At 42.1% G+C, this 27,620-nt stretch overlaps 1 protein-coding gene across 8 annotated transcripts in view; it reads right to left on the bottom strand.

Annotated features, from left to right (window-relative positions):
- The window catches only part of GRIA4 (glutamate ionotropic receptor AMPA type subunit 4), a 298,771-nt gene that overhangs the window by 83,296 nt on the left and 187,855 nt on the right, over positions 1-27,620 (bottom strand). For all 8 annotated transcript variants that reach the window (XM_060771029.2, XM_060771031.2, XM_060771034.2 and 5 more), the window contains exon 4: positions 16,925-17,109. In XM_060771029.2, coding sequence (XP_060627012.1) covers positions 16,925-17,109 — 185 coding nt within the window. The remainder of the gene's footprint in view (positions 1-16,924; positions 17,110-27,620) is intronic.

Below are 27,620 nucleotides of genomic sequence, written 5' to 3'. Positions count from 1 at the left end.
CAGGATCCCAGAGGAATGCAGCAGAGGAGAAATTGTCCCTTTTCTACCTTTACCTTCTCCAGATGGCCTTAGCCTGTGTTAATAAACTTTATTCATATTTTGCCCTATCTCCCCGGAGTAACGCAGGATGTTAACCCAGATCAGCACCTTGTAAATGATTCACCCTTCCTTTATGATAAATGGTCAGTGTATATATGTTCCCTGAGTCTGCAACTCCTGAGCAGGGCTGTTGCTAATAGGATGACTTTGAGTTCCTCCCATCCATAGAGTCCAAATAAATCAAAGTTGACTTGATGGCAGTTAGCAACAACAAAACCATATATCAGCAGATCTAGGAGCATGCACAAGTATTCCATAGAATTGGGGATTTAGCATTCATATCATGGTGGGAATATAGCAGTAGATATATTACATAAAGCAACAGCTGCATGAACTATTTTATTCTCATGCATTATAAAATCACTTTACTATTTCAGGATGTTAAAAATGGAAATTGTTTATATTTCTTTTTTATACAATAATATATTAGACTACAGGAAGATTTGATTATAAGTTACTATGTGTGCTTCAAAACACTTTGATGCTTTCAGCTGCAAATAAATACAGAGAATTACTTTCTATTGTGGTTTTATATCTGACTGCAATCTCTGTCAAATCAATTCCTGCTAAATTTGGATCTGCCACAGCATTAAATCCCGGGCTCTTCATATCCTCAGCTGTCCTTGAAACTGAACTGAAATTTAAATGTTGCAAAATTTTTAGTTGGGGGAATTTTTATCCAGTTCAAAATAATGTAGGTTTTAATGCCACAACGGACTAAATATATCAAATGTGCCTTGTAAACAGTAATAATAATTTAAAAACCAGAAATAAAGTAAATTAACCGCAGAACCACTAGATGGCAACCCTTTACTACTATTCACAAGTAGTACTGCAAAATAAACTTTAAGACCTTTTCTTAAAAAAATAAGATTCCCATAACTATTTTTTTCAAGACATATATTTTTTCACTCTGCATGACTGGATTCATATGATTTATGACCTTGAGAATTAGTTGAAGGATTTCCGAATGCAGATACTTTGAACCCGGTTTGTTTATTTAACACATTTTGATACTGTCCTTCACCCTATCAAAATGTTAGGGCAGTGCAGAGTCATCTATAGCCAATAAGTTAATTGCTCTGTACTTAATTGCAGTATGCTTTATGTACTGGGAAAGGAATGCATGGACTATCTCCACGGAAAAACACTTCACTTAAAGTAATGGGAAGAAATATGAAAAGTTTTATTTGTGAAGATGCCTTTGGATACACATTTTTCTCTTGATGCTGCATAATGAAGATGCAAGTGTGAACAGAGTAAGCTTGGAATAATAACTTTCTGGACTTCAAGTTGCAGAATCCCTTAGCCAGTCTGAACATTCAGAAGACCAAGGGTACATCAACATTGTAGAATTGAGGCAGTTTGATATCACTTTAATGGTGGTGGCTGAATGCTATCTTACAATAGTAATTGCAGCTTTATGAGGCATTTAATCCTTTCTGTAAAAGAATATTGCTGATGTCCTTTGGCATGCCAAAGTACAAATACTATACTTCCCCAATATTGAGCCATGGTTGTTAAACTGGTGTCAAATCACGTTACAGGCAGTTCCCAAGTTACAAATCAGGTAAGTTCTGTAGGTTTGTTCTTAAGTTGAATTTCTTTGTAAGTTGGGAAAGGTACATTTTTAAAGTGTGACTCAAGTTGTGTGTGTGTATGTGTGTGTGTGTGTGTGTGAGAGAGAGCAAGGGTTAACACACCTGTGGTGTTTGTCTTGCTGCTTGTGTCCCTGTTCAGAAGATTTCAGCTCACTTTCTGGCCTTGTAATAATTCGATTTTGAAAAATGTAGCTTGTTGTGGGAACAAGAATGGGTGATAAAGCTTCAGTAGAAACCCCTTTTCTCCATGATAACTCTTTCAGGAATGAATTTCCCTTCCTAGGAATAGATTTCTCTCACTATCTGTTGTCTCATCCCCATTTGTAACTATGATTCATTTGAAGTCAAATGGTTGTAACTTTGGGACTGCTTATACTTATAGTACAGATGCCCCTTTATGCAGGGATAACAGACATGTGTCCTTGTTAGAGAAGTCTATGAATCTATGACTCAATAGGAAGTTTTTCAAAACTCATCTGGGAACAATGTCATGTCAGGAAAAGAAACCTCAACTACCCTGAAGTTAAGACAGATTTCCTTAGTCCCAATCTTTACAATTATACAGACATTCCAAGTCTAAAAATGTTCAGTAGGGGGCTTGTGGCATGGCCTTTGCTGTACCTCCAGAAGAGATTAGGGACCATCATTTCATTTCCTTTCCAGCTGATTAAGAACTAGGAAAGAGCTCTGTTTGGATTCAGAGAGTTAAGCATAAATTTGGTCATAAATTTGGGTATATTGGTGTCTCAATTGGCGGTTAGACATTAGAAGGGAACTCACAAAAGCATTAGCCATCTGATCCTGAATCATTCACCCTGTCTCTAGGATTGGAGGCTAGAACTACTAGCTCTTTTGATGATGAGGGGGAAGTGGTCTGAGCTAAGTGTGCATAGGACCAAATCCTTGAACTTCTGCTGTGCTTCCCTCAGCTGGGAAGGAAATGAGACCATCGTCTCTAATCTCTCATGGTGGTCATCATCATAGGTTATCACTTGTGGCTGAGTATGATTGCCTTCCAAGTGTAAGGTCTGGTGGTGGGTCCATAGATGATTGTAGAGACCTATGATCTGCATATTCTTTAACAATAAGGATATTGACAAGGGTTGACTTAATGTGCCTTCCTCTTGACACATTTCTTCTCTGGCCTTCATTCATGCCTCTCTGAATTCCACAGCACTGTTGGTAACAGTTGACCTCCAGTTAGAATGCTTGAGGGCCAGGGCTTCCCAATTCTTGGTGTCTATGCCACAATTTTTAAGGTGAGCTTTAAGCCCATATTTAAATATATTTTCCTATCCACCAATATTCTTTTTTACATTGAGTTGAGAGTATAGTAACTGATTTGGGAGACTGTGATCAGGGATTCAGACAATGTGGACAGTCAAGCTAAGTTGATGGCAGAAGATTATCATTTCAATGGTGGTAGTCTTTGCTTCTTCTAGAATGCTGACATTTGTGTGCCTGTCTTCCCAAGAGATTTGCAGGATTTTTCAGGGGCAATGCTGATATTTATTTATTTAGAACATCTATACCCTGTCCATTCTCGACCTCTGAAGAGGGAGTCAGGACCAGCTATCAACAGGCACAATTCGATGCCAACACAGTAAAAGCATATAAAACACAATCAAATATCTAAAAACAACATAAATATAGTGAGGTCACTACCTCTGAGGATGCTTGCCATAGATGCAGGTGAAACGTCAGGAGAGAATGCCTCTAGAACATGGCCATATAGCCCGAAAAAACCCTACAACAACCCAGTGATTCCAGCCATGAAAGCCTTCAACAATACATTAAACAGTTGCCAATTTAAAAACGTCATCCAAGCCAGACCAAATTGCGGTCAAATAAATCTAATCTTCGACAGTAAAATCAATCTTATCTGCAAATCATTCCAGAAGTTATTTTAACCTCTCTAATACCGAGGGTTGTATGTTGTATGTATGACTATGTGTTAAATGTGTTAAATGTGTTATGTGTTAAATGTTTTGATACGGCCAATAGGCCAATCAATAAAACGTATCTATCATTCCAGAAGTTGAGAGTGACATTTGTAGATGGTCCATGTTTTGCAAGTGTGTAACAGGGTTGGGAGGAAAATAGCTTTATAAACAAGCATCTTGGTATCACTATGAATGTCTCGATCCTCAAACACTCTCTGCTTCATTTGAAAAAATGCTGGTAAAGTGGTACGGCAAAGGCTAAGAATAAAGAATGCAATCTGACAAATACCTGTTCTGATGCATGAAAGGCAATGCTTTGATTGGGTGTTCCTGCATGGCAGGGGACTGGGCTGAATGGCCCTTGTGGTTTCTTCCAACTTTATCATTTTATTATTCTATGAATTTACTTCTAAGTAAGCATGCATACAATTCAGTGGAAGACCAGTGGGACAGGCTACTACAGATTTTGGCTCAGCTACAAGAGCAATGCTATTTTGTGGACTTGTTTTTCTATGTATCCTGATAAAATTTTAAAATGATAGTGTTCTAACAATGGGGCACCAGACTACAGTCAGACAGGTTCCTTTACCCTTGCAGATTGGTAGAACAGGATAGAAATATCCAGGTACATAAAATATTTAAAGTACTCAGCATCATTTGGGTCATGCCAGCCATCCAATCTCCACTGCAATATTGTTGTTTTATCCCAGTATTTGGTTAGTCAGTATAAGCTTCCCGTTAGAAACCTTTTCTTCCCACCCTGATATAAATGTCCTAGGCCCCTTCCACACAGCTGAATAATATCCCACATTATCTGCTTTGAACTGAAATATATGGCAGTGTGGACTCAGATATCCCAGTTCAAAGCAGATATTGTGGGATTTTCTGGTGAAGTCCTCCTAAAAGATATATTGGAACTGGTGTTACAATGTGTGTGGTTTCAAGGTGAACACTGCAGGGAGATAAAGAGGTTGGCTGCTAATCCTCACAACAATGAAAACCAATGGTAGAGTGTTAGATCTCAATAATCTCTCCACAAAATGCATATATGAGTCACAAAATGGGGAAAGGAATTCAATGTTAATGAATTTAAATGGTGCAAATTGAGACAGAAAAAAAATCCAGTGTCTTATACACCTGTATTGGTCTGAGTGAGTTGTGAACACTCAGAAAATTTAGGGCTTGTAGCAGACACTCTAACTACACAGATATCTATAAATACAATGTTAATACACAAATGTCCTATTAGTATAAACAGCCACAGTGAACTTATAGTTTGGCAGAAGAGGAGGAAGATGGTGACAAACGCAGTACTGTATTAGGAATTATTAGGAAAGAGCCTGAAATTAATGCTTTCATTTTGCTCACTTTCGGGGAGCTTTCACAATGTGTGGATGATGTTATATGTCAAAGGGATTTGGACTGGATGGCCCTTATGATCTCTTTTAAGTCTATTATTCTATGATTCTAAAATACTGTGTGCAGTTCAGGTCTTTATCTCCAAAAGTTTGTCATGCTATTGGGGGGAAATACAGAAGCAAGCAGCCAATATAATCAGAGTACTGGATATCTTTCCTATGAGAGAAACTTGGATATTGGAGTGGTCAACCCTCCTGTTTAAGGAGCTCCACTGGCGTCCATTCATTTTCCGGTCCCAATTCAAGGTGCAGGTTCTTACCTACAAAGCCCTGAACAGTTTGGGACCTGCCTACCTGCGTGACCGCATTTCTGTGTACGAACCCACAAGATCTCTTCATTCATCTGGAGAGGCCCTGCTTGCACTCCCACCTCCATCGCAGGCGTGATTGGTGGGGATGAAGGAGAGGGCTGTCTCAGTGGTGGCCCCTCGACTCTGGAACTCACTTCCCAAGGACATCAGGCATGCCCCAACTCTGGCAGTCTTTAGGAGGAGCCTGAAAAAGTGGTTGTTCCAGTGTGCCTTCCCAGAATAATGAACTCTCAGCATTATGTCCTCTAAATGCACTTTACACTGATTTAGGATTGTTTGTACGCTCTCACCTACTCCCCTTCTCTCCTATCTTGTTCATGCCTAGCATTATTTTTTAAACTTTAATTACATTTGGCCCAGCCATAGATTTTAAATGTGTGTTGTATTACTATAATTGTATATTGCTTTTTTGTTTATGAGTTTTATTTAATTGTTTTATTGTTGTTATTATTGCTTGTATTGATGTATTGTGGGCTCGGCCTCATGTAAGCCGCACCAAGTCCCTTGGGGAGATGGTAGCGGGGTACAAATAAAGATTATTATTATTATTATTATTCATTAAAAAGACAACCAAGGCAGAAAAAGAGAGGATTAATAAAAGTTATGGACAGAAAGCGTGACCTCAAGCTCTAGAAATTAGATTTATCCAGTGAAAACTGATATCAGTAATTATAAAACAACGTAAGGCAACGTTTCCTCATGCAACATTCAGTTTGCCTGTAGAATTCATTGTCAAAGGACTTGTTGATGGCCACTAGCTTAGATGGCTTCAAAGAAGGGGTAAGTGGTTCAGAGACTTCCAAAAACGCTCTTAACACATTGATGTCATATTATTGAACTTATGATTCAATATTATTGTGAGAGGAGCTTCTTGTGTTCCACCAACTCCATAGACACATTTGGTGGGATCAAGGAAGAAGACCTTCTCAATGGCTGCTTCCAGATTCTGAAACTCCCTTTCAAGAGAAGTCAGAATAGCATCCTCCTTCCCTTCATTCTGTAGGCAGGTTTAAGACTTAAAAGAAAAAAGAATTTCAGCAGGCCTTTGAAGGCTAACTACTCAAGGGGACTGGCTCTGGTAGGACTGTACTTTATTGTCTGTGTTTTGTTTATTTGTAATTTTAATAGTTATGTTTTTTAACTTGTTGTAAATTTATAATTGGTTTAATTATCTTTTTAAATTTTATATTTGGTGTATTGTTTTAATTACATCTCTTTTAACTGTTGTAAACTCTACCTTAAGTTGAGGCATGATATTATAAATAAATAAATATCATTTAAAACCATGTGCAAAACGGTGTAAGAAGAGTTATTTTGTTAAGCAAAAGGGTTTTACAATTGAAAGGTTGGGGATTCGATTCACACACTCTGATTCTATATCATCTGACACTTTTCTACTCAGGTTTTTGATCCAGAAATAAGCTTAACTGAGAGGAAGTAATGGTGAGAGAAATCTACAGGAAGGCACACAGAGGATTTGGGCAGGGTTCAGTTTCCCTAGTCTAACTTCTCTTTTGCCTAAAGGACAATGATACTAACGTACAATATGACTCTAATGAACAGTATCTATGGTATTATTTATACACATCTTACAAAAAGATGTTCTCTCTAGGCATTTTCTTAGTCCCCCAAGATATCACTCTGGGTACATCTACGTTGTCGAATTAATGGAGATTGACACTACTTTAATTGGCATGGCTTAATGCTATGGAATCATTATATAGAGTAGGCATGGGCAAATTTCAGCCCCCTAAGTGTTTTGGACATCAACTCCCAGAAATCCCAGCCAGTTTCCTGGCTATTAGGAATTGTGGGAGTTGAAGTCCAAAACACCTAGAGGGCTGAAGTTTGCCAAGGCCTGATATAGAGTTTTCAGCTGTGGGGGTCTTTTAATAACCTGCCAACCTCTAATGTGTCTGGGTTCAATGATGATATTTTTCATCTACCATCCCTGATCTGGCTCTTTTAGGTGTATCTTTCAGGGTGTTCTTTAGCCATCTGTCCTTGACTATGCTTTTGGCTATACTTGTCAATTGATGATTTCTCATTCAACTTGTACTGATCCTCCATAACAACTTCTGATAGATATGCTATCCTGAAGGTCTCCACTAGCCTTAGTTGTCTTCCAAAGAAATAGATGGTAGTTATGTGATTTTCAGCCTGAGCTTGTCTCTGCTCTTTTCTCTACATCTATTCAGAAATGCTATTAGCTAGTCAGTCATGGCCCTGCTGTGCTTGTTGTAGGTCATCCCCTTCCTCCATTATCAGCATATCATCAGCTTTTCCCAAGATTCCTGGAAATCCCTCCAAGGCTTGTGTCAACCTGTTTTAAAATACTTCAGGATAGAATTAATTCCCATTGGCATTTTAAACCAGTGATATCTCCTAAGGATGTCGTACATGCTCTCAAATAACAGGAATAGTCATCTAGCTCATTATGCCAGAAGCCATTTTTGATGTAATAAACAGAAAATAGTCTTGCTATTGGCAGATTTGGCAACAAATCTTCAAGAACAGGCAATAAAAAGTAGCTTTTCCCCAATGTTTTCTTTAAGGGTCTTGGGTCTATGCATATTCTGTGCATATTCTATGAATAACCCTGATGAGTTTTTTTTTTTAAAAAAAAAATCAACATGATGCTGCTCATCCAATCTGTGCTTTTTCTTTTTTGTAGTACTCATTGAACAATTTCTTGCATCTTTGTGAATCTTCTTATGGAAACTGTAATAAAGCAACTGATAATTTCCTATCGTGAGGAATGCTGATTGGAAGGGAATAAACATTTGAAATGTGGTGCTAGGTAATAGTTCTTCCGATGCTGTGGACTGCGAAAAAGATAAATAAATAGGTCCAAGGGCAAATCAAGCCCGAGCACCCCATAGAAGCTGGAATGACTAAACTGAAACTGTTATAGTTTGGACACATCATGAGAAGACATGAACCATGAGACAACAATGCTTAGTAATGTAGAAGGTCAAAGGAGAAAAGGAAAACCACATTCAAATGAAGTCACATCGATAGCCCTGCTCAGGAGTGCATTTTCCTTTCCCACTGCCTTTTTAATTACCAAGCATTATGGTATTTTGCCATTATATGATCTTAGAGTCTTTTGGTTGGATATTGTACTTTAGTCTGGGGAGGTCCTGCTCTCAGTTACACCTCCTTCACAGGCATGGTCAGTGGGGGCTAGGGACAGGGCCTTCTCAGTGATTGATCCTCAGCTGTGGAACTCCCTCCCCAGAGAAATCAGGTCAGCCTTTTCCCTCCTGACCTTCAGGAAGCAAGCAAAAACATGACTCTGGGACCAAGCTTTTGGCCAATTCTGCTGTGCAATAAGTAAAGTAGACTTATGTGCAATAACAACTGAAACGGCCATTGACTATGTCCTCAGGTTATGTGATTTTTACATTGTGTTTAATGTTTTATTCTTTTTAATTTTCGTTTTAATGTACATGTCTGTTTTTCTATTGCTGCCTATTATAAGGCTGCTTTGAGTCCCCTTTGGGGTTGAGAAGGGCATAATCTAAATAAATAAATAAATAAATAAATAAATAAATGAATGAATGTTTCCGGTTCCGGCCATGGCGGGCAGCAGCAACAACGCGGAGCTGCGCCCCTAAAGAAAGGCAATCCAGGGGAATCCCTGGAGTACTCACCCCCTACGACCATCAGAATAGGGGGACGTGAAGGCCAGTACACCATTGGGCCGGGAAGATCGGAGGTCCGGAGGACCGGAGCACAAGGGAGTGCAGACCAGGAGGCGGAGGCGGAGGCGGGCGGGCGAGCGCTGTGAACGCCGCCGCCGCCATTGCAACACCCAAGACGCGGAGCCGTGGAAACCTTTCAACCTGGCTGGGGAACTTGGCCACTGAGGAGCGGCGAATATCGTTGCTCTGCCGTGGCTGGGCGACCCTGCAGAGCTGCCCCCGGGCTGAGCTGCCGCTCTCGCCGCTTTTGCCGCCTGCCACCTTGCTGCTGGAGCCGCTGGAGCCGCCATCTTGGCGCCCACTATTGGGCTGCTTGCTGCCGCTACAGAGGCCGCCAGACTGTGGGTGGATTTCTGGGCTGTGTGTCGGCCCACCGCCGCTGCCGCCGCCACTGCTGCCGCCGCCGCGGCCGTTTGGCTTTGTACCACCGCTGCGGCCACTATTCGAAGATCTTCGGGCTGTCTGTCGGCCCATCGTCCACCGCCATTGTCACCGCCGCTGTTGCCGCCGCCGCTGTTGGCTTCGTAGGGCTGGTGAGTCGCTGAGCTGCCTGCCGTTTGCGGCCGCTGCTGCTGCCGCCGCCGAAGCCGCCGAAGCGCTGAATCGCGGCTGAACTGCCGGGCCGGGGCGGGCGTTGCCTGGCGTCCGGCTTGACTGGCTCGCTGCTGCGGCCTTGTTTGGTCGGGGCGCCGCTGCGGCCTTGTTTGGCCGGGTCGCCGCTGCGGCCTGGGCGTGGCCCGTTGCGGCTGCCGCTGCTGCTGGGCCTCGTGGGCCGTTGTCGGGCTTCTCTGGGCGCTCGCCTCTCCGGTCACCATTGCCCTCCCGCAGCCGGACCATCGCGGAGCTGCTGGGCTGAGCCGCCTGCTGCAGCCCCTTGGACGCCTCGCCTCTCCATCGCGATTGTCGTCCTACTGTCATCACTGCAGCGACCGGGGTGACCTCGCCAGTGCGGCCGCCTCCATCGCGGCTATCGCCAACTGACTTGCCATCTTGCCACAAGATTGTGGCCTAATATGGTGTAGACCTTTGTGCTCAGATTGTGTAGCCCTAACATTGTGTAGACCTGTGTAAACACCTGGCGCTGGCCTAATATTGTGTGGTCCTTGTGTTAATATTGTGTAGATCTAATATTGTGTAGACCTCGAGTTGGCCCATGTAGGTTTTTGGGCCGGCCTCCTCTGCATTAGTACCAACTAACTGGTCGGAAGGAGAGACCGAGTGCTCTACTGAGCAAGTGTGAATAACCACCTATGCTGCCCCACCCCCGAGATATCAACTCCGGAAGCCTATCCGCTGATTTACCAACCGTCTAAGTCCTATTGGGGTCATAGCAATTTTAGTTAATTACCACCATTATCGCATACGGGTAGTCGTATAATTATCAACTAGCACTGTCCGGTAGTCCTGTTGTCATTGCTATCATTGTAATAAGAACGATTTAGAACACCCAGGCGCCTGCTATTTGCTGCTAGATTGCATCAGCACTTTCACCCCTTCCCTATCCCTCTGTGCCGCACTTTTACCGTTAAGTAGAGCACTTTAGATCTAGCACTCATCAATGTGTGTCGAATGTTGAATGTGTGTTGCTGCTAAGAGATTTACGATCATTCTTGATTATTGACGGACCTTTCCCGATATTCTTGCACTTTAAGAACTTAAGAACTTCAAGAATTGGCACTTTAAGACCTGCACTTTAAGAACTGGCTATATCGATACCACCATCCGAATCGCCGCTACCCATGTGGCCCCCTGCCCCCCTTTGGATACTGTTTACGCTGCTCTGGTGTGGTGGAGGGGGCGGAAGAAGAGGTGGCCCGGAGCCTGGGATTGAGAGTGTGGTGGGGAGGGGGGAGGAGGGGGAGGGGGGATGCTGGCAAGAACTAATAAGGTTAACAAGCATAGGAGAAAATACTCTTATGGCTCATAACTGCGGCATGGAGGGGGGGAGATGTTCCACTAGCCGAGGGGCCCCCATAGAGGTCGTGGTGGGAAGGAGGAGATGCGGGAGAAGGAGACCACGAATTCGGCCTAATTCGGACCGCTTTCCCAAATTAACTATTCCCAATAGGTCTCCTAAGGGAATTTGGTGTAACCAGGTGAGCGGGCCCTCTGGCTTGAAGGTGGTGTTGTTGAACGCCAGGTCTGTCAACGGAAAAACAACTTGGATTCAGGACTTAATCCTGGAGGAGCGGGCAGATCTGGCGTGCATCACGGAGACCTGGCTGGATGAAGCGGGGGGCGTAAATCTCTCCCAGCTTTGTCCTCCAGGTTTCTCCGTGCAACACCAACCTAGAGCCGGAGGACGGGGAGGCGGGGTCGCAGTGGTCTACAGGGATTCCATCCATCTAACCAGGAGCCCCATCCCGCAGACCACAAATTTCGAATGCGTCCACCTGAGGGTGGGTGACCGGGACAGAATAGGGATTCTGCTAGTGTACCGTCCACCTCGCTGCACTACAGTCTCCCTACCTGAGCTAGCGGGGGTGGTCTCGAGCCTGGCTGTGGAGTCCCAACGGCTCCTTGTGCTGGGGGACTTCAACATCCATGCCGAGGCAACCCTCACAGGTGCGGCTCAGGACTTCATGTCTGCCATGGCAACCATGGGGCTGTCCCAACAAATAACTGGCCCCACCCACTGTGCTGGACACACATTGGACTTGGTTTTCTGTCAGGGATGGGAGCAGGGTGGCGGTGTGGAGGAGTTGTCCATCTCTCCGTTGCCATGGACCGACCACTTCCTGATTAGATTTAGGCTCACTGCGCCCCCTACCCTCCGCAAGGGTGGAGGACCCATTAAGATGGTCCGCCCCAGGAGGCTTATGGATCCGGACGGATTCCTGATGGCTCTTGGGGAGTTTCCCGCCACCGCGGTAGGTGATAATGTCGAGGCCTTGGTCGCTCTCTGGAATGGGGAGATGACCAGGGCTATTGACAAGATCGCTCCGGAACGTCCCCTCTCAAGTAACCGAGCTAAACCAGCTCCTTGGTTCACTGAGGAGCTGGCAGCGATGAAGCGAAGGAAGAGGGTTCTAGAGAGCGTGTGGCGATCGGACCCAAACGAGTCAAACCGAACACGGTTTGTGTCCTTTTTGAGGGCATATGCCGCGGCAATAAAAGCCGCAAAGAAAACTTTCTTTGCGGCCACTATTGCGTCTGCAAAAAACCGTCCGGCGGAGTTGTTCCGGGTTGTCAGAGGTCTTTTAACTCCTCCCACGGGTGGGAGCCCTGACAACTCGGCAGCGCGCTGTGAAGCATTTGCTCGGTTCTTTGCAGACAAAGTCGCTTTGATCCGCTCTGAGCTGGACGCCACATTAGATGCAGTCTCCGTGGATGTGACACAAGCACCTGCTTGTCAGTTTTTGTTGGATTCTTTTCAGTTTGTGAAACCCGAGGATGTGGACAAGATACTTGGAGGAATGAGGCCCACCACGTCCATCCTAGACCCCTGCCCATCCTGGCTTCTTAAGGAGGCCAGAGGGGGATTGGCCCAGTGGGTAACGGTGGTGGTTAATGCCTCCCTTCGGGAGGGCAAGATTCCAGCGAGCCTAAAACAGGCTATTATAAAGCCGCTGTTGAAGAAACCATCACTTGACCCCACTAAATTGGACAACTTTCGGCCTGTTTCCAATCTCCCCTTTTTGGGCAAAGTCATGGAAAGCGTGGTGGCCTCACAACTCCAGGTATTCTTGGGAGACACGGATTATCTGGATCCGGCACAGTCTGGTTTCAGACCGGGACATGGTACCGAGACGGTCTTGGTCGCCTTAGTGGATGATCTGCGCCGGGAGCTAGACAGGGGAAGTGTGTCCCTGTTGGTGCTCCTGGACCTCTCAGCGGCCTTCGATACCGTCGACCACGGTATTCTTCTGGGGCGCCTTGCAGGGATGGGCCTTGGGGGCACTGCTCTGCAGTGGCTCCGGTCATTCCTGGAGGGTCGCACTCAGAAGGTGTTATTGGGGGACTCCTGTTCAACGCCGCAGCCGTTGACCTGTGGCGTTCCTCAGGGTTCTATCTTGTCCCCCTTGTTGTTTAACATCTACATGAAGCCGCTGGGTGAGATCATCCGGAGTTTCGGGGTGCGGTGTCACCTGTACGCAGATGACGTCCAACTCTGTCACTCCTTCCCACCTGCTACTAAGGAGGCCGTCGAAGTCCTGAACCGGTGCCTGGCCGCTGTAATGGTCTGGATGAGGGCGAACAAACTGAAATTAAATCCAGACAAGACAGAGGTACTCCTGGTCAGTCGCAAGGCCGAACAGGGTATAGGGTTACAGCCTGTGCTGGACGGGGTCGCACTCCCCTTGAAGGCGCAGGTTCGCAGCTTGGGTGTGACCCTGGACTCATCGCTGAGCCTGGAGCCCCAGGTTTCAGCGGTGACCAGGGGAGCATTTGCACAGCTCAGGCTCGTGCGCCAGCTGCGCCCGTATCTTGGGAAGTCTGACTTGGCCACGGTGGTACACGCTTTGGTCACATCCCGCCTCGACTACTGCAACGCTCTCTACGTGGGGCTGCCCTTGAAGACGGCCCGGAAGCTTCAGCTAGTCCAGCGCGCGGCAGCCATGTTGTTAACGGGAGCTGGACGCAGAGAGCATACAACGCCTCTGCTGTCCCAACTCCACTGGCTGCCGATCTGCTACCGGGCCCAATTTAAGGTGCTGGTATTATCCTACAAAGCCCTAAACGGTTCCGGCCCAAAATACCTTGCAAACCGCATCTCGGCCTACGAGCCCACGAGGGCCTTGAGATCATCCGGGGAGGCCCTTCTCTCGGTCCCGCCCGCCTCACAGGCACGTCTGGCGGGGACGAGGGAGCGGGCCTTCTCGGTGGTGGCCCCTCGGCTGTGGAACACTCTCCCTGCTGAAGTTAGACAGGCGCCCTCCTTGATGGCCTTCCGTAGGGGCCTAAAAACATGGCTCTTCGAGCAGGCCTTCAATTGAGTATAGTTAATTGACACTGGAATGAATTAGGACTACGAATTTTGGCTATGACCCCAGGATTTTTGACGAAGCGGATTTTTAGTATAAGTATATGTTGTGTTGTATTTGTCTGGTTTGTATGTCTAGACTCGTTGTACACTGTCTTCTTTGTTATTGTTCACCGCCCCGAGTCGCCTCCGGGCTGAGAGGGGCGGTCAATAAATGCAATAAATAAATAATAAATAAATAAATGTTGTAGTTCAATACATGAACAGGGATAAGGTTTCAACTGATACTACATTGTAATTACAACTCTACTATTTTAATCCTTAAACAATTTGTTCTTGGTGCCATTTTGGCTTTTCATATAGTGAGTTTGTTAACCATCCATTACCCTTATAGTGTCTTCAGATTCACTTTTCACATTTGTAATGTATACTCTAGTTCTAAACTTCTTCTATTTTGCTGCACATTTAGATGCCAAGTGGTTACATTTGACATAGTTCTCATATTTCTTCCCATAAAACAGACACCATTCTTTTTAAGTTAAAGAACATGCTACCCTTTGTAGCATTTGCTTTGCTGTACAGTGTTCATTGACTTTCTGAATTCTTATTCTTCGCCATTCTCTATTGTTTGGGTGGGATCAATTTCCTTTCTTTTTAGGGTTCTATTTGGATAATACATTAACCTTGTAAATCTCAATTCTTTTCTTTAAAATCATGTCACTGCTCAGCAATCTCTCTTTTAGTCTTGTGTCCTAGATACTACACATTATCCTAGCCTTTATCAACAAATCATTAATATTTACATAACTTACAATGGGCTGTTACCATCTTTAAATTGGGGTACTATCCCTTTCTGCTCTCTCTTTGTACTTGGTTCTGATAGTTTCATTCTTTTTGGGATTGTAGTAGATATCAACACAAGCTATTATCGTAGCAACAAATAAATAAACAAACAAACTTTTTTTGTATTCCGACCTAGCTCCCCGGGGGGACTCAGGGAAGATTCCAGCAAAAAGTGGTTAACATTCAATGCCACAGTACATTCATAAATACAAGTACAAAAAAACAAACCAACCAAATCCCAAAATAATCCAACATCTAAGACAAAATTATATTAATGTATTTTGTGCTTGAGGAATGCTTGAACATATTATCTCACCAATTTCTCTTCCCTTTTCTTCTTTCAAATAGAATAATAATTTAAAGTTCACGATTTATCTGCCATTGCAATGCCTCCTTAAGGATCAAACTCCAGATTTTGCAATATCTGCACTAACACCTGAGCTTGCAGGTTCAATATACTTTGTGCTTGCAAACCCTTCATTTTCACACGTCCTCCAGGTAGTCTGTTAAGGATTCAGTCACAAACTGTTATCATATTTTCAATCTGTGGGGTAGTACATCACAGTCTTTATTTATTTTCTAAATAGACATGTAATTGTTATTTTATAGAGACCACTTACATTATGAGAGATACTGTTCCTAGGAAACTTAACCTTTTCTTATAGACGAGTGGTACACAATCTGTGACTCTCTGGTGTTTTGTCTTTGGCTTCCAGAAATTCTGACCATAGGACAAGCTGGCTACAGCTTTTGAGCATTGAAAAACATGTTATGCACCACTGTTATAAACCAAAACGTTCATCAGTCCTAGCCACCATAGCCAGTTGTGAAGAACATCTGGAGATCTGCATATCTCATATCTCTGGGCACCACAATTCAAGAGAGATATTGACAAGCTGGAATGTGTCCAGAGGAGGGCGACTAAAATGATCAAGGGTCTGGAGAACAAGCCCTATGAGGAGCGGCTTAAGGAGCTGGGCATGTTTAGCCTGAAGAAGAGAAGGCTGAGAGGAGATATGATAGCCTTGTATAAATATGTGAGAGGAAGCCACAGGGAGGAGGGAGCAAGCTTGTTTTCTGCTTCCTTGGAGACTAGGACGCGGAACAATGGCTTCAAACTACAAGAGAGGAGATTCCATCTGAACATGAGGAAGAACTTCCTGACTGTGAGAGCCGTTCAGCAGTGGAACTCTTTGCCCTGGAGTGTGGTGGAGGCTCCTTCTTTGGAAGCTTTTAAACAGGCTGGATGGCCATCTGCCAGGGGTGATTTGAATGCAATATTCCTGCTTTGGCAGGGGGTTGGACTGGATGGCCCATGAGGTCTCTTCCAACTCTTTGATTCTATGATTCATCCCTTTTTTTTGGTTTTCAAGCTGAAATTATGTGATTGCACTATTACCATCACCACTGCTAAAATAGGGGGTCCCAAAAATCTCCATACAAAGGAAAACATAACAAAGTGATATTATATTTTATATTATATATTTTAAAATATTTTCTGCTTTTATATTTTTTTATACTGAAAAAAATGTAAAAAGGTTGGAATGAATATTTTGTAAAGAAGGCACATTTGGCTACAATGTCCCATTCCTTCTATGTCTGGCAACTTTTGGGATACACCGTGGAACCACAGCAGTGCAGGAAAATGGGATTATGAGGGTGTGCGGAAGTATAATTGTGGGACCACAGATTGATGTATCTCTGCAATTGTGCTACTGAAGAGAGTTCCAATATTGATGGTGCACAATGCAGTACAAATCCATTATCTATGTGAGTGTAACTGTAGCAGAACAGTGGGTTGCCGCAATAAAATGTATCATGTCTGATGTGGCAATCTTCTGCTTCCATCAGTTTCTTCTACTGGATCTAAATGCTGCTTGAAAAGAATGTCATAAATGTGCAAATAGAGCCCACAGTGGAGAATAAATATTGGACTACACATAAAAACATTGAGGAAAGAAATGCCTCATGAAAATACCCAGCCTTGATTGGCAAGGCACAATGAAAAGGAGAGGACAGAGGCCACACAGCTAGGGCTATGGTAATGTGTTTACAATGACATTAAAAGCAGGTATTACCTGTTCTAAGAGATTCTGAAGCCTCTCTATTTCACAATCTATTACGAATTTCTTTTCCTGTCTCCGGTCCAAGTCTTCTAAAAGCTGCCTGTAGCTCGCATCATTAAAATTCTCCACACAAATGGCACTGACTTGCCAGCTTTTTTCTCCTGCTGTTTCCATAATAGCTTGAAGTATTGAGTAACCTGAAAGAAAAAGGACACAATACACTAATGACACAGCCTTTGCATTTTGTGAATCATAACAATGTTTAATCAATATCAAGTTCCTTACAGAGTCAGAGAGGAGTTAACATTTACAGTTATTAACTATATTGTGCCTTATCTCCTCTCCCTATTGCACACATATATTGTGGCTGTCAAACATTTAAAGCCTTTTGGGTTTGTTAAGTGTGCAATCTAGGCAAAGTTAGGAACACATAGTTCCCCCTTTTATCAGGAGGGAATCCTAATTCAATTGAAATTAGAAATGTTTACATTTCTTTAGATTATCCTCTAATGCAGTGTTTCTCAACCTGAGGGTCAGGGCCCCTAGGGGGGTTGTGAGGGGTTCAGAGGGGGTCGTCAAATACCACCAGAAAACACATATTTCTGATGGACTTAGGAACCTCTTTGGCAGAGAAGGCTGAAGATCTCTCCGCCTGTCCTTCTCTTTCTTTTTGGAAACAGACGGTAAATCCTCCCACCAAAAGCTCTTCTCCTGCTGTGAACTATAAATCCCAGCAACTACAACTCCCAAATGTCAAGGTCTATTTCCCCCAAACTCCACCAGTGTTCACATTTGGGCATATTGAGTATTTGTGCCAAGTTTGGTCCATATCCATAATTGTTTGAGTTCATAGTTCTCTCTGAATATAGGAGAACTACAACTCCAAAACTCAAGGTCAGTGTTCACCAAACCCTTCTAGTATTTTCTGTTGGTCATGGGAGTTTTGTGTGCTAAGTTTGGTTCAATTTCATTGTTGGTGGAGTTTGGAATGCTCTTTGATTGTAGGTTAATTATAAATACAATCAACTTCAACTCCCAAATGACAAAATCCATACCCCCTCCCCAACCCCACCAGTTTTCAATTTTGGGCATATTAGGTATTTGGCCCAGTGAATGAAAGTACATCCTACACAGCAGATATTTACATTACAATCCATAACAGTAGCAAAATTACAGTTATCAAGTAGCAATGAAAATAATTTTATGTTGGGGGTCACCACAACATGAGGAAGTGTCTCAAGGGGCCACAACATTAGGAAGGTTGAGAACCACTCCTCTAAGGCACAGGTTTCCAACTTGTGGTCCATGGTCTTGGTTCTTCTTACTTTCAAGTTACTGTCCTCAGTCCATGCAAGTGTACTTTCTCTGTATTTGTAAAGTTCTTACTATGAACTTACTTTAATCATTTTTTCTACAGCAAAGTAAAGACTTTCTGTATATATTTCAGATTTCAATATTAATGTCAAAAATAAGTAGTATGATTTTACATAGGATCTGTGCTACATTAGAACAGTAAAGACAAATATTACTTAAGTAAAATAAACATTAAATATTAAATAACCAGAAAAATAAAATAATTCCAACATATGATTTTAACTAGCACCAAAGGTAAAAGACATGATGTAGTTCCATTTAAGGCTGCATGTTCTGCTACTGGTTTAGCAACTGTTTATAAAACGAGTACTTTAATGCAGGCAACAACTAGTGTATTGAAGGAATGACTCGTGGAAGTTCTTAATATCAAGTGCTTAAATCCAGCATAACATTAGTAAAGGAAAATCATTTTCTGACCCTGCAGACATAAAAGTCTAGATAGGAAATTGCTTGTGTTAATTCCAACACTTGTACAACTACCTATCCAGCTAAAAACTTTTTTAGATTTCCCCTTATGCACAAGCTGTAAGTAGGGGTGGATCTAGATCAGTGTTTCTCAAACGGTGCTTCTCTGTGTTTTCAACTTCAGCTCCCAGAAATCTCAACCAGCTTACGAGCTGTTAGGAATTGTGGGAGCTGAAGTCCAATACAGAGGCGGCCCTAGGTAATTTTCAACGGTAAGCAAACAGTATTTTGGTGCCCCCCTCCCCAACAAATCACTGATATATATTTTCTGTTCTCCAAAACCAAAGGACACTGCCCACCAAAACCTTCCAGTATTTTCTGTTGGTCATGGGAGTTCTGTGTGCCATATTTGGTTCAATTCCATCATTGGTGGAGTTCAGAATGCTCTTTGATTGTAGGTGAACTATACATCCCAGTAACTACAACTCGCATATGTCAAGGTCTATTTTCCTCCAAGAGCGCCCCTGGGCAAAATCAACTATACTGCAAGTGCTTACTTTGCATAATGGGTTGAGCCGCCCCTGAGTCCAAAACACCTGGAGGAGCACAGTTTGAAAAACTGTTCTAGACTGTGGAAATAATGCAGATTGACACAGGTTTAAATGCCATAGCTCAATGCCACGGAAGCCTGGGATTTATTTTGAAGAGGCACCAGCACTCTTTGACAGAGGAGGCTAAAGAACTTGTAAAACGACAGCTCTCAGGATTCCAGAGCACTGAACTATGACAGTTAAAGTGATGTGAAACTGCATTGTTCTGCAATATAGATACTGTCCAAGGTTTTTAAGATTACAACATCACTGAGTTAGCAGAATAGCTCCTTTAGATATTGACCATAAGAGTGAATAATCAATTATTTTATGTGAATTATCTATTTGAAATCTTAATAAATCTGCAAATTTAATCACCATCATCATTATTATTCATACATTGCATAGAATATCAATCTTAATTACAATATATCATCTCTACTTAGATTATAAATTCATCTCGACAGGGTCAATATTTTGAGACTAGAACATGAAAACAAATAATTATGTAACATGAAGGCAAATACAGTTGCATCCCCACCTCCTTATTTGAGGTTTGATTATTCATGGATTATTCTCTAAATCCTCCAGTGTGAATCTATGGTCAACTTCTACTGACATTGTGCGGGAGAACCTAGAGATTCTTTGAGCGGACACCTCTCTAAGAATCCCTGGAAATTAACCACAGAGTCATGCTGGAAGACCTAGAGATCCCTGCAGATATGTTCTCTCAGGTAAACCAATAGCATTTTAATCCCCCCCCCCCAATTTTCTCATGGATCTTGCATCCCTAACCCACACCAAAGTTGATAATCTACTGTATTACTAACAGCAGAAAGCAATCTATTTATGGGCTAGGCAACATTCTAAACAATTTCCCTGAAATTATAAAATGTTCCCTTTATAGATGCATGCTACACATCTTCATACTCATGGCTATGGAGAATAAGATTGCTCCATAGGGATCTATAGCTTCATCACTAGAGAAAAGTCTCATCATGACCTTGCACAAAACCGCATGATACTCACTTAGAGTATCTGAACTGAGAATATGTCTGTCATATCAAAGCAGCTATCTTAAGTCTGCTTGTTGGCAGATTAATTTGTAAATACACTAGTTGACAAATTAAGATCACTACCGGCTATAGGGTCATGTGGCAGCACACTCCTCCTTGACTACAACATTCAATCTGTACTGGATCTCATGTATAAACATTCACAGGATTAGGCATTATTACTTACTAATGAACACATTTGTGACAGGCATCATTTCTTTTAAAAAAACCTCAAACATAAACAGGATTACATTTCTGTAGCTCCAAGGGAATTTTTGAGATTCAATTAATTATATTTCATAAAAGGTTTTGAGGCACAGGAATAAAAGCCAACGAAGCTATTTCTTTTGTTTGTAAATGAAGCTAAATTAATTGTATTATTAATGTTAGTATTAACCTCTCTCTCAACTATAAAGACCCTTTCCTTCAGAGGGCATTATTTTCCTTTCCTTTATTATGGTATTATTTCTTTAATAAGCAACATCTGGACTTGGCAAATTTTAGGTTACTGGACAAAATGTGTCACTACAGAGCATTATAGTACATGTTATATGTGCTACCATAACATCTACGGATGCTTAAGTCCTGTTATATAAATTATATAGTAAGATGGTCTCCCTTAGACAAAATGGCAAAATCCATGTTGTTTTTTGTTTTGTTTTTAAACACCAAGTCAGGAATGATGGAATCTTTTCATGCCGAATCCATGGATATGGAGGGCAATTCTAACTGTGGTCCTCAAAACTGGAAATGAGTCAAATCTAATTTTCTGGATTTTGGCAGGATGTGTGGTCCCCATAGAGTTCCAGATTAGAACACAGGTTCCCACTCCATAATAAACAAGTCATAGACGTAAATATCCAGCAGCTTCAATTTGAAGTGGGAACAATCAAGAAGTGTGCATTTGTGTGTTGTGAACCTTTTTTCTATTGCAGGATTTCCTTGGCAAGAATTGTTTGGAGGGCGTTGGCCATTGCCTTCCATTGAGTCTGAGAAAGTATAATTTGCCCAGAACCACCCAATGGATTTCCATAGCCCAATACAGAATTGAACCCTGACACACAAACTCCATTATCATAAGGTTTCTCTTGTGTATCTCTTGTATATCTTGCTATATGTCACAAATCCTTTCTCATTTTCAGTAACCAATTTTAATAGTGCCTCTCTCCCAATTTCAAATGAGGGCCAAAGAGCAAGCAGTACTGCTTTTGCCACTGATTCAGTACCATACTAATAATATTCTCTTTCCCATTGTGACCAGCCTTATGACTCCAGTACAGAGATATTTTTAGGCAGCTCAGCTGCTCGCTACCATTCATCTATGTCTCAACCTCAATACAGAAATGAATAGATGAGATGCAAAAGGGAAGAACTTTATGAGATTCCCTTCCTGTTGGCATAGAATAAGAGAGAATTTAAAAACCTTTTGTTGGTGTTTCATTTTGGGAAAGAAATAATTAAGGCACATGATTGTATACTGAGGTGTGGAGATCCTGGGGATCAGAGGATATTCTAGAGCACAAATCTCTGCATTGGTGGGAGGATTATTTGTGGACTTAAGAGCACTGTAAATTTGGAAAAGACTCCATACAGAGTCCAGCTCCCTGACTATAGAGAAAATCAATTGCAAACATCTCTGTGATCCAAATTTTGCTTTAAAACTTCCAACAAAACCAACTTATGAGGCACCCCCACTCTCTATTGGAAGGTTCTTCCTTACGTATAGACAAAATAACTCTTTTCTGTAGTTTGAATGATTTGGTTTGGGTCTTATTCCCTGAAGCAGTGTAAAACAAACCTTGTTTAACTCGGGGTTTTGGGGTTTTTTTGTAAGCCCATCAAATACCGCATCTCCGTTTATGAACCCACGCGTTCCCTTCGTTCATCTGGAGAGGCCCTGCTCGCGATCCCACCTGCGTTGCAGATGTGTCTGGTGGGGACGAGGGACAGGGCCTTTTCTGTGGTGGCCCCCTGACTTTGGAACACGCTCCACAAGGACATCAGACAAGCCCCTACACTGGCAGTCTTTAGGAAGAGTTTGAAGACTTGGCTGTTCCGGTGTGCCTTTCCAGAATAGGAAACTCCAGCAATATGTCCCAGAAGCACTTTATCAGAGAGTTAAGATTGTCTGCACATTGCACTTACCCTAAAAATCCTATATTTCACCTGTCATACTCAGAACTTTTTAATCTGTACCCATTACATTTGGCTCGGCCCTAGTTTTATTGTGTTATGGTGTATTGTTTATATTGTTTACTGTTATTGCTTAACGTTTTGATTTGCTTTATAATGTTATGTGCATTGTTATGCTGTTGTTTTTATTGAGGCCTTGGCCTTTGTAAGCCGCATCGAGTCCTTCGGGAGATGTTAGCGGGGTATAAATAAAGTTAATAATAATAGTAATAATAATAATACTTGAAGATGGCTAGCTAAGCATGGTAAGCATTGATTACTATTTGGTAGACCATCAACAAATAAATTCTACAATACTTTACCTATATTGTTACTTCTGGCATCAGATTTGGCCAGAAATGTATTGCACAAGCATATATGACTCTTAAAGATACATGGAGAAGTATAATCTTATTCACCCACTCCTGAGAATGCAGATGTCTCAAGATGTTGCTGTTTGCCTTCAAATTATTTATTATTAAACTATGGACTTTACTCCACTCTATTTTCTCCTGTGTATGTGGGCAAAACCATCTGTGTATGTGAGCAAAATGGAGTCCCATGGAGGCCAGCCCATGATGCACATCCACTTCTAGTGACTGCACATGGAAATCCATCTTGCCAGCATGCAAAAATTGAGAGAGGAGCCCATTTGCAGGAGTTGGGTGTTCCCCAACTCATGAATGAAGAAAGCTGTGGAAAGCAGAGGACAGCCAGAAGAAGATGGGAAAATGTTTTGGCATGGCTGGCCCTCCCCAAAGACAGATCTTGCCAGGGTAAGTCAGGTGCCCACTTAATAGGACATTGCCCCCCAATTTCTTCTGACCCCTTTCTTCCACTCATGGAATAGTGTCTTATAGCTTAGTATTTCAAGTTGTTTCTGAAATGTACATTCTTTGACAGAATAGGTCAAAAATATTTCAATGGTCCTGGTTAGTTTGTAATCTGTAGTTGTCTTTCTTCTTGTTGTTCAGAAAATTAATGCCAATTTTTAAAAACTGTCAATCAATTATTCCTCTCTGTTTGTAAAGGTAAAGGTAAAGGTAGTCCCCTGACATTAAGTCCAGTCATGTCTGACTCTGGGGTGTGGTGCTCATCTCCATTTCTAAGCCGAAGAGCCAGCGTTGTCCGTAGACACCTCCAAGGTCATGTGGCCGGCATGACTGCATGGAGCGCCGTTACCTTCCCGCCGGAGCGGTACCTATTGATCTATTCACATTTGCATGTTTTCGAACTGCTAGGTTGGCAGAAGCTAGGGCTGACAGCGGAAGCTCACGCTGCTCCCCGGAATCGAACCTGGACCTTTCGATCAACAAGCTCAGCAGCTCAGTGCTTTAACCTACTGCGCCACCGGGGGCTCTCTGTTTGTAGGTATATATTATATCCCTCCCTCTCCACTCCTATCTCTTAGACTGATGATGATGATGATGATGATGATGATGATGATGATGATGATAGTCACATGTCTGCTAATCCTGGGTTCTGACTGGGTTCATCTCTGACAACTTCTGGTCACCAAAGTCAGCAATATTCCCAGAGTATAACAAGATAAACCAGATTGTTCTAATTAAAGCCAACACTTTACTTAAATGTTTTGAAGTCTTGGTGTTTCCTGATACTTACATAATAATCAAGGAGCTATATCTTTTTTGTTTGTTTGGTGAACGGTGGTCTAGTGCACACCCCATTTTTTAAAGCACGCTAATGTACTAACTCACAGGGTCACCTGAGGTCATTCTTTGCCAGTTCTTGTTAATATTCTTTAAAGGACTATCTGGCATTCTTCCCAGACTTGGAATTTTAAAAAGCATTTTCCTTCTTTTATTACAGAAAATGGTTAGACACTATCATGAATCTTAGGGTTCATATCCTACCATCTATTGGATTGTACATTTTATTTAAAGCTGCATAAACATTTAATGGTATATGACCAGGCTGAGTTGTTACCAACTAAAATTCACCTGGCCTTTAACTCTGTAATTATCTTATCAAATCATGACTAGTTCCCTTCTCAAGCATTCTTGGCTTCCTTTCCATTCATTTCTATAGACATCTTTCTGTTAGATGTACACCAGAATTTAACACATTTTCATCATTCATTGGAGATTTTAATTCTGATTTGATCATTGACAGCCATCTAGGGTACATCTATATTGTAGAATGAATGAAGTTTGATCCCATTTCAACTGCCGTGGCTCAAAGTTATGAAAGCTGTATTTTTTCAACATCTTTAGGATTCTCTGCCAAAGAGTGCCTGTGCAGAAGTCAAAACAACAATTGTGGAGGGACAACTATACAAAATGTGTGGTGATAGTGACTAGTGATAATTTCACTTGAATGAAAGGTTTGTTTATTTACAAATTGAGATTAAGCTTTAACCCACTGTTTCTCATTCTTGTCGAGATCTGACCCTCATACTGTCAACTAATAATGGACAAAAAATCCTATTACCCCATCACCACCACCACCACCACCTTTCCCTGCAAACTTGGACAATAATATTGTAAACCTTTCCAGCCACACACTAAGCCAGACAGAGAATCCTGTCCTCTCGTGAGGCTATCCTTCTGCCACTTAAAACCTACAAACATGATTTAGTTCTGTGGTGACCTGGAGGCTCTCTTCTGCCATCTACAACAAAATGAATATTTCAGGGAAAGTGACATCATCCAGGACAACAGTTCACAAGCATCACCTCAGCCGACTCCACAGAACAGCAGTCACTGCAGCAATGCACAATAAAATATTTCTAAACACTAAAAAAAGAACTCTAGAGGGATGCCTCCATAAGAATGGAACATGGAATATGTATATTGAATGCTTTTTTGGTGCCCCAAATCCAATAAGCCATAGAGAATGATATACCTTCCCAGTTTCAGAAACAATTCTAGCATTATTATATGACAGGCAGACAAAGGGGGGTGGGAAGGGAGGAGCGGCTATGGTCACTGTGAATAAACCAGACTAAACACTGGAGGCTGAGAGACAACCATCGCCACATTTTACAGTATCCTTTCCAAAGATCCTACTGATGAATATTTGAAGGAATTACACAAATTACTCTGAGAATTCTTCACAGATGTACAGAAATAATATAGACACACCAGGAGTCTGAACCCTAACTGTTGTGGTATGTGGATACAGGCCATTTACCACCCAAGCTATGTGAAGGATACAACTGATTTTTTGAGGAATCAGGGGCTGTTGTGATTTTATGTGCTTTTATGGATTTAATCTGAATTGTTTTTAACACTAATTATGTTTAATACTGTTTTAAGATTTGTATATTTGTATATTTTAAATTGTATTTTAACACTTCTAATGTTAGCTATTTTGAGTCTCCCCATGGAGAAAAAAAGTGAGATATAAATAAACATAATGATGATGACAACAATAATAACAATACCATCCATCCACAGTCTTGAAAAGAAAGCCACCCTAGCAATGTGTGGATGTGGTATCCCTACACCTTGATATACCAACATCCTACACCTTGATAACGATAAGCTATTAAGAATACCATCCTAAATGAAGATACAGCAGACCTACCACTTCATCAGATGAGTAGCCGGAATAGCCATGCATCGTGGCAAATTTGGCGGTGCCTGGCAGGGTGGGGCGGAATCTGTCACCCCACTCCCCACATTGCCCAGCTGCTCCCCTACCCCATCCATGGGGGTGAAGCATTCGCTGCCTAGCTTCCACCTGTTGACTCCAATTGAACATGGAGGGGGGGGGGGCTCCAATATTGCCACAGTGGCAGCATGCGCTGGGTCCTCTATAGTTTTATGACAAAGCCCCACTTTGTTCTACAGTACTTCATGGGATAGGAGCTAGTGGTGTCTTTCAGAAAACTACAGAGGAAGTGGTTCATGTTGCCAAAAAGTCTGATGAGATCGCTAGCCACCGAACTCTTCCACTTTGTATTTACTCAAAACACCTTTACATTTGGGAATAATAATAAGCCTGTGGCACTGCCACGGGCACAGAAATGACACCACAATATGCAAAGATTTTCTTGGCTAACCTCAAATAACACTTCCTCAACACATACATCCAAATATTTCTATCTAAGGTTTCTTGATGACATCTTTGTAACTTGGCCGCACAGAAAAGAAACATTTGAAAAGTTCTACCAGGATTTCAAAGACTTCCACTCTTCCATCAACCTGACTCTGGAATAATATACATGACAATTTCAAAATGCAGACCACAATTTCTGCTTAGTGCAGTATCTTGTAGACCACTTCTCCCAATCCATGCATTGCCCCTTGTTGCCCTTTTTTTAAAAAAAAAAACAGGAATAGTTGTGCAATTTTGAGATTTGAATTACTCTTGTGAGAGTCTGCTTTTTTATGTTTTTGTTACTGTGCAATTCACAATTCCACAGTAATGCACTTCTCGGTTTCTAACTACACATAAATCTCTCCTTATATACGGATGAGGCAATAACTACAGATTTTGTGATTCCCAGTCTATTCATTAGTTTATGCCACCAGGGGTGAGATCGTCATCATTGCCAAACCTTGTTTTGGGGTGCAGGAACTAGCAGAACTTCATGGGTGGCAATTTTTGTCAAGTTGAATATGACGTTAGAAGTAAAGGTGTGTGTTAATATTCAAAAGACAACCCAAGTTAACATACCAATGTTGTTGAACATTTTCGTAAATGTAGCTGGAGACACAAAGCAGTAACTTTGCAAAAAATATCTCAGAGCATTTTTAACAATAAGTTAATTGCTAACTTATAGTTAAAAATCCATTAGAGGAATAAACTGCAAAATTAAGCAGTTACTTGATTTTTTTAAAAAGAATAAATGGGGCAAAATGGGCAAGTAATAGCTGTGATATACTTCCCCGGATGTTGACCATACAGTTGCACTGGAGGATTTAGCAATGTGATGTCCTCTTTAGGCATTTCCTAGACCTCCCAGCATGGTCAATTTCCATGATAAGTCATTTGTCAAATAGAGTTCACTATTATCCATGGTTTTGTGTATCCACACAAAGTTCGTAAGTGTATCCTCTGTGGATGCTGAGTTTGTATTGTACTACCTCTGCATTAGCTTTCTCTTTGAAGGGAAATGTTGATAAGCTAGAATGTATCCAGAGG

Source organism: Anolis sagrei, chromosome 3, assembly GCF_037176765.1.
Source record: "Anolis sagrei isolate rAnoSag1 chromosome 3, rAnoSag1.mat, whole genome shotgun sequence".
Classification (NCBI taxonomy): domain Eukaryota; kingdom Metazoa; phylum Chordata; class Lepidosauria; order Squamata; family Dactyloidae; genus Anolis; species Anolis sagrei.
The sequence above is the reverse complement of the archived record's forward strand: the minus strand, read 5'-3'. Positions and strand labels throughout refer to the sequence as shown.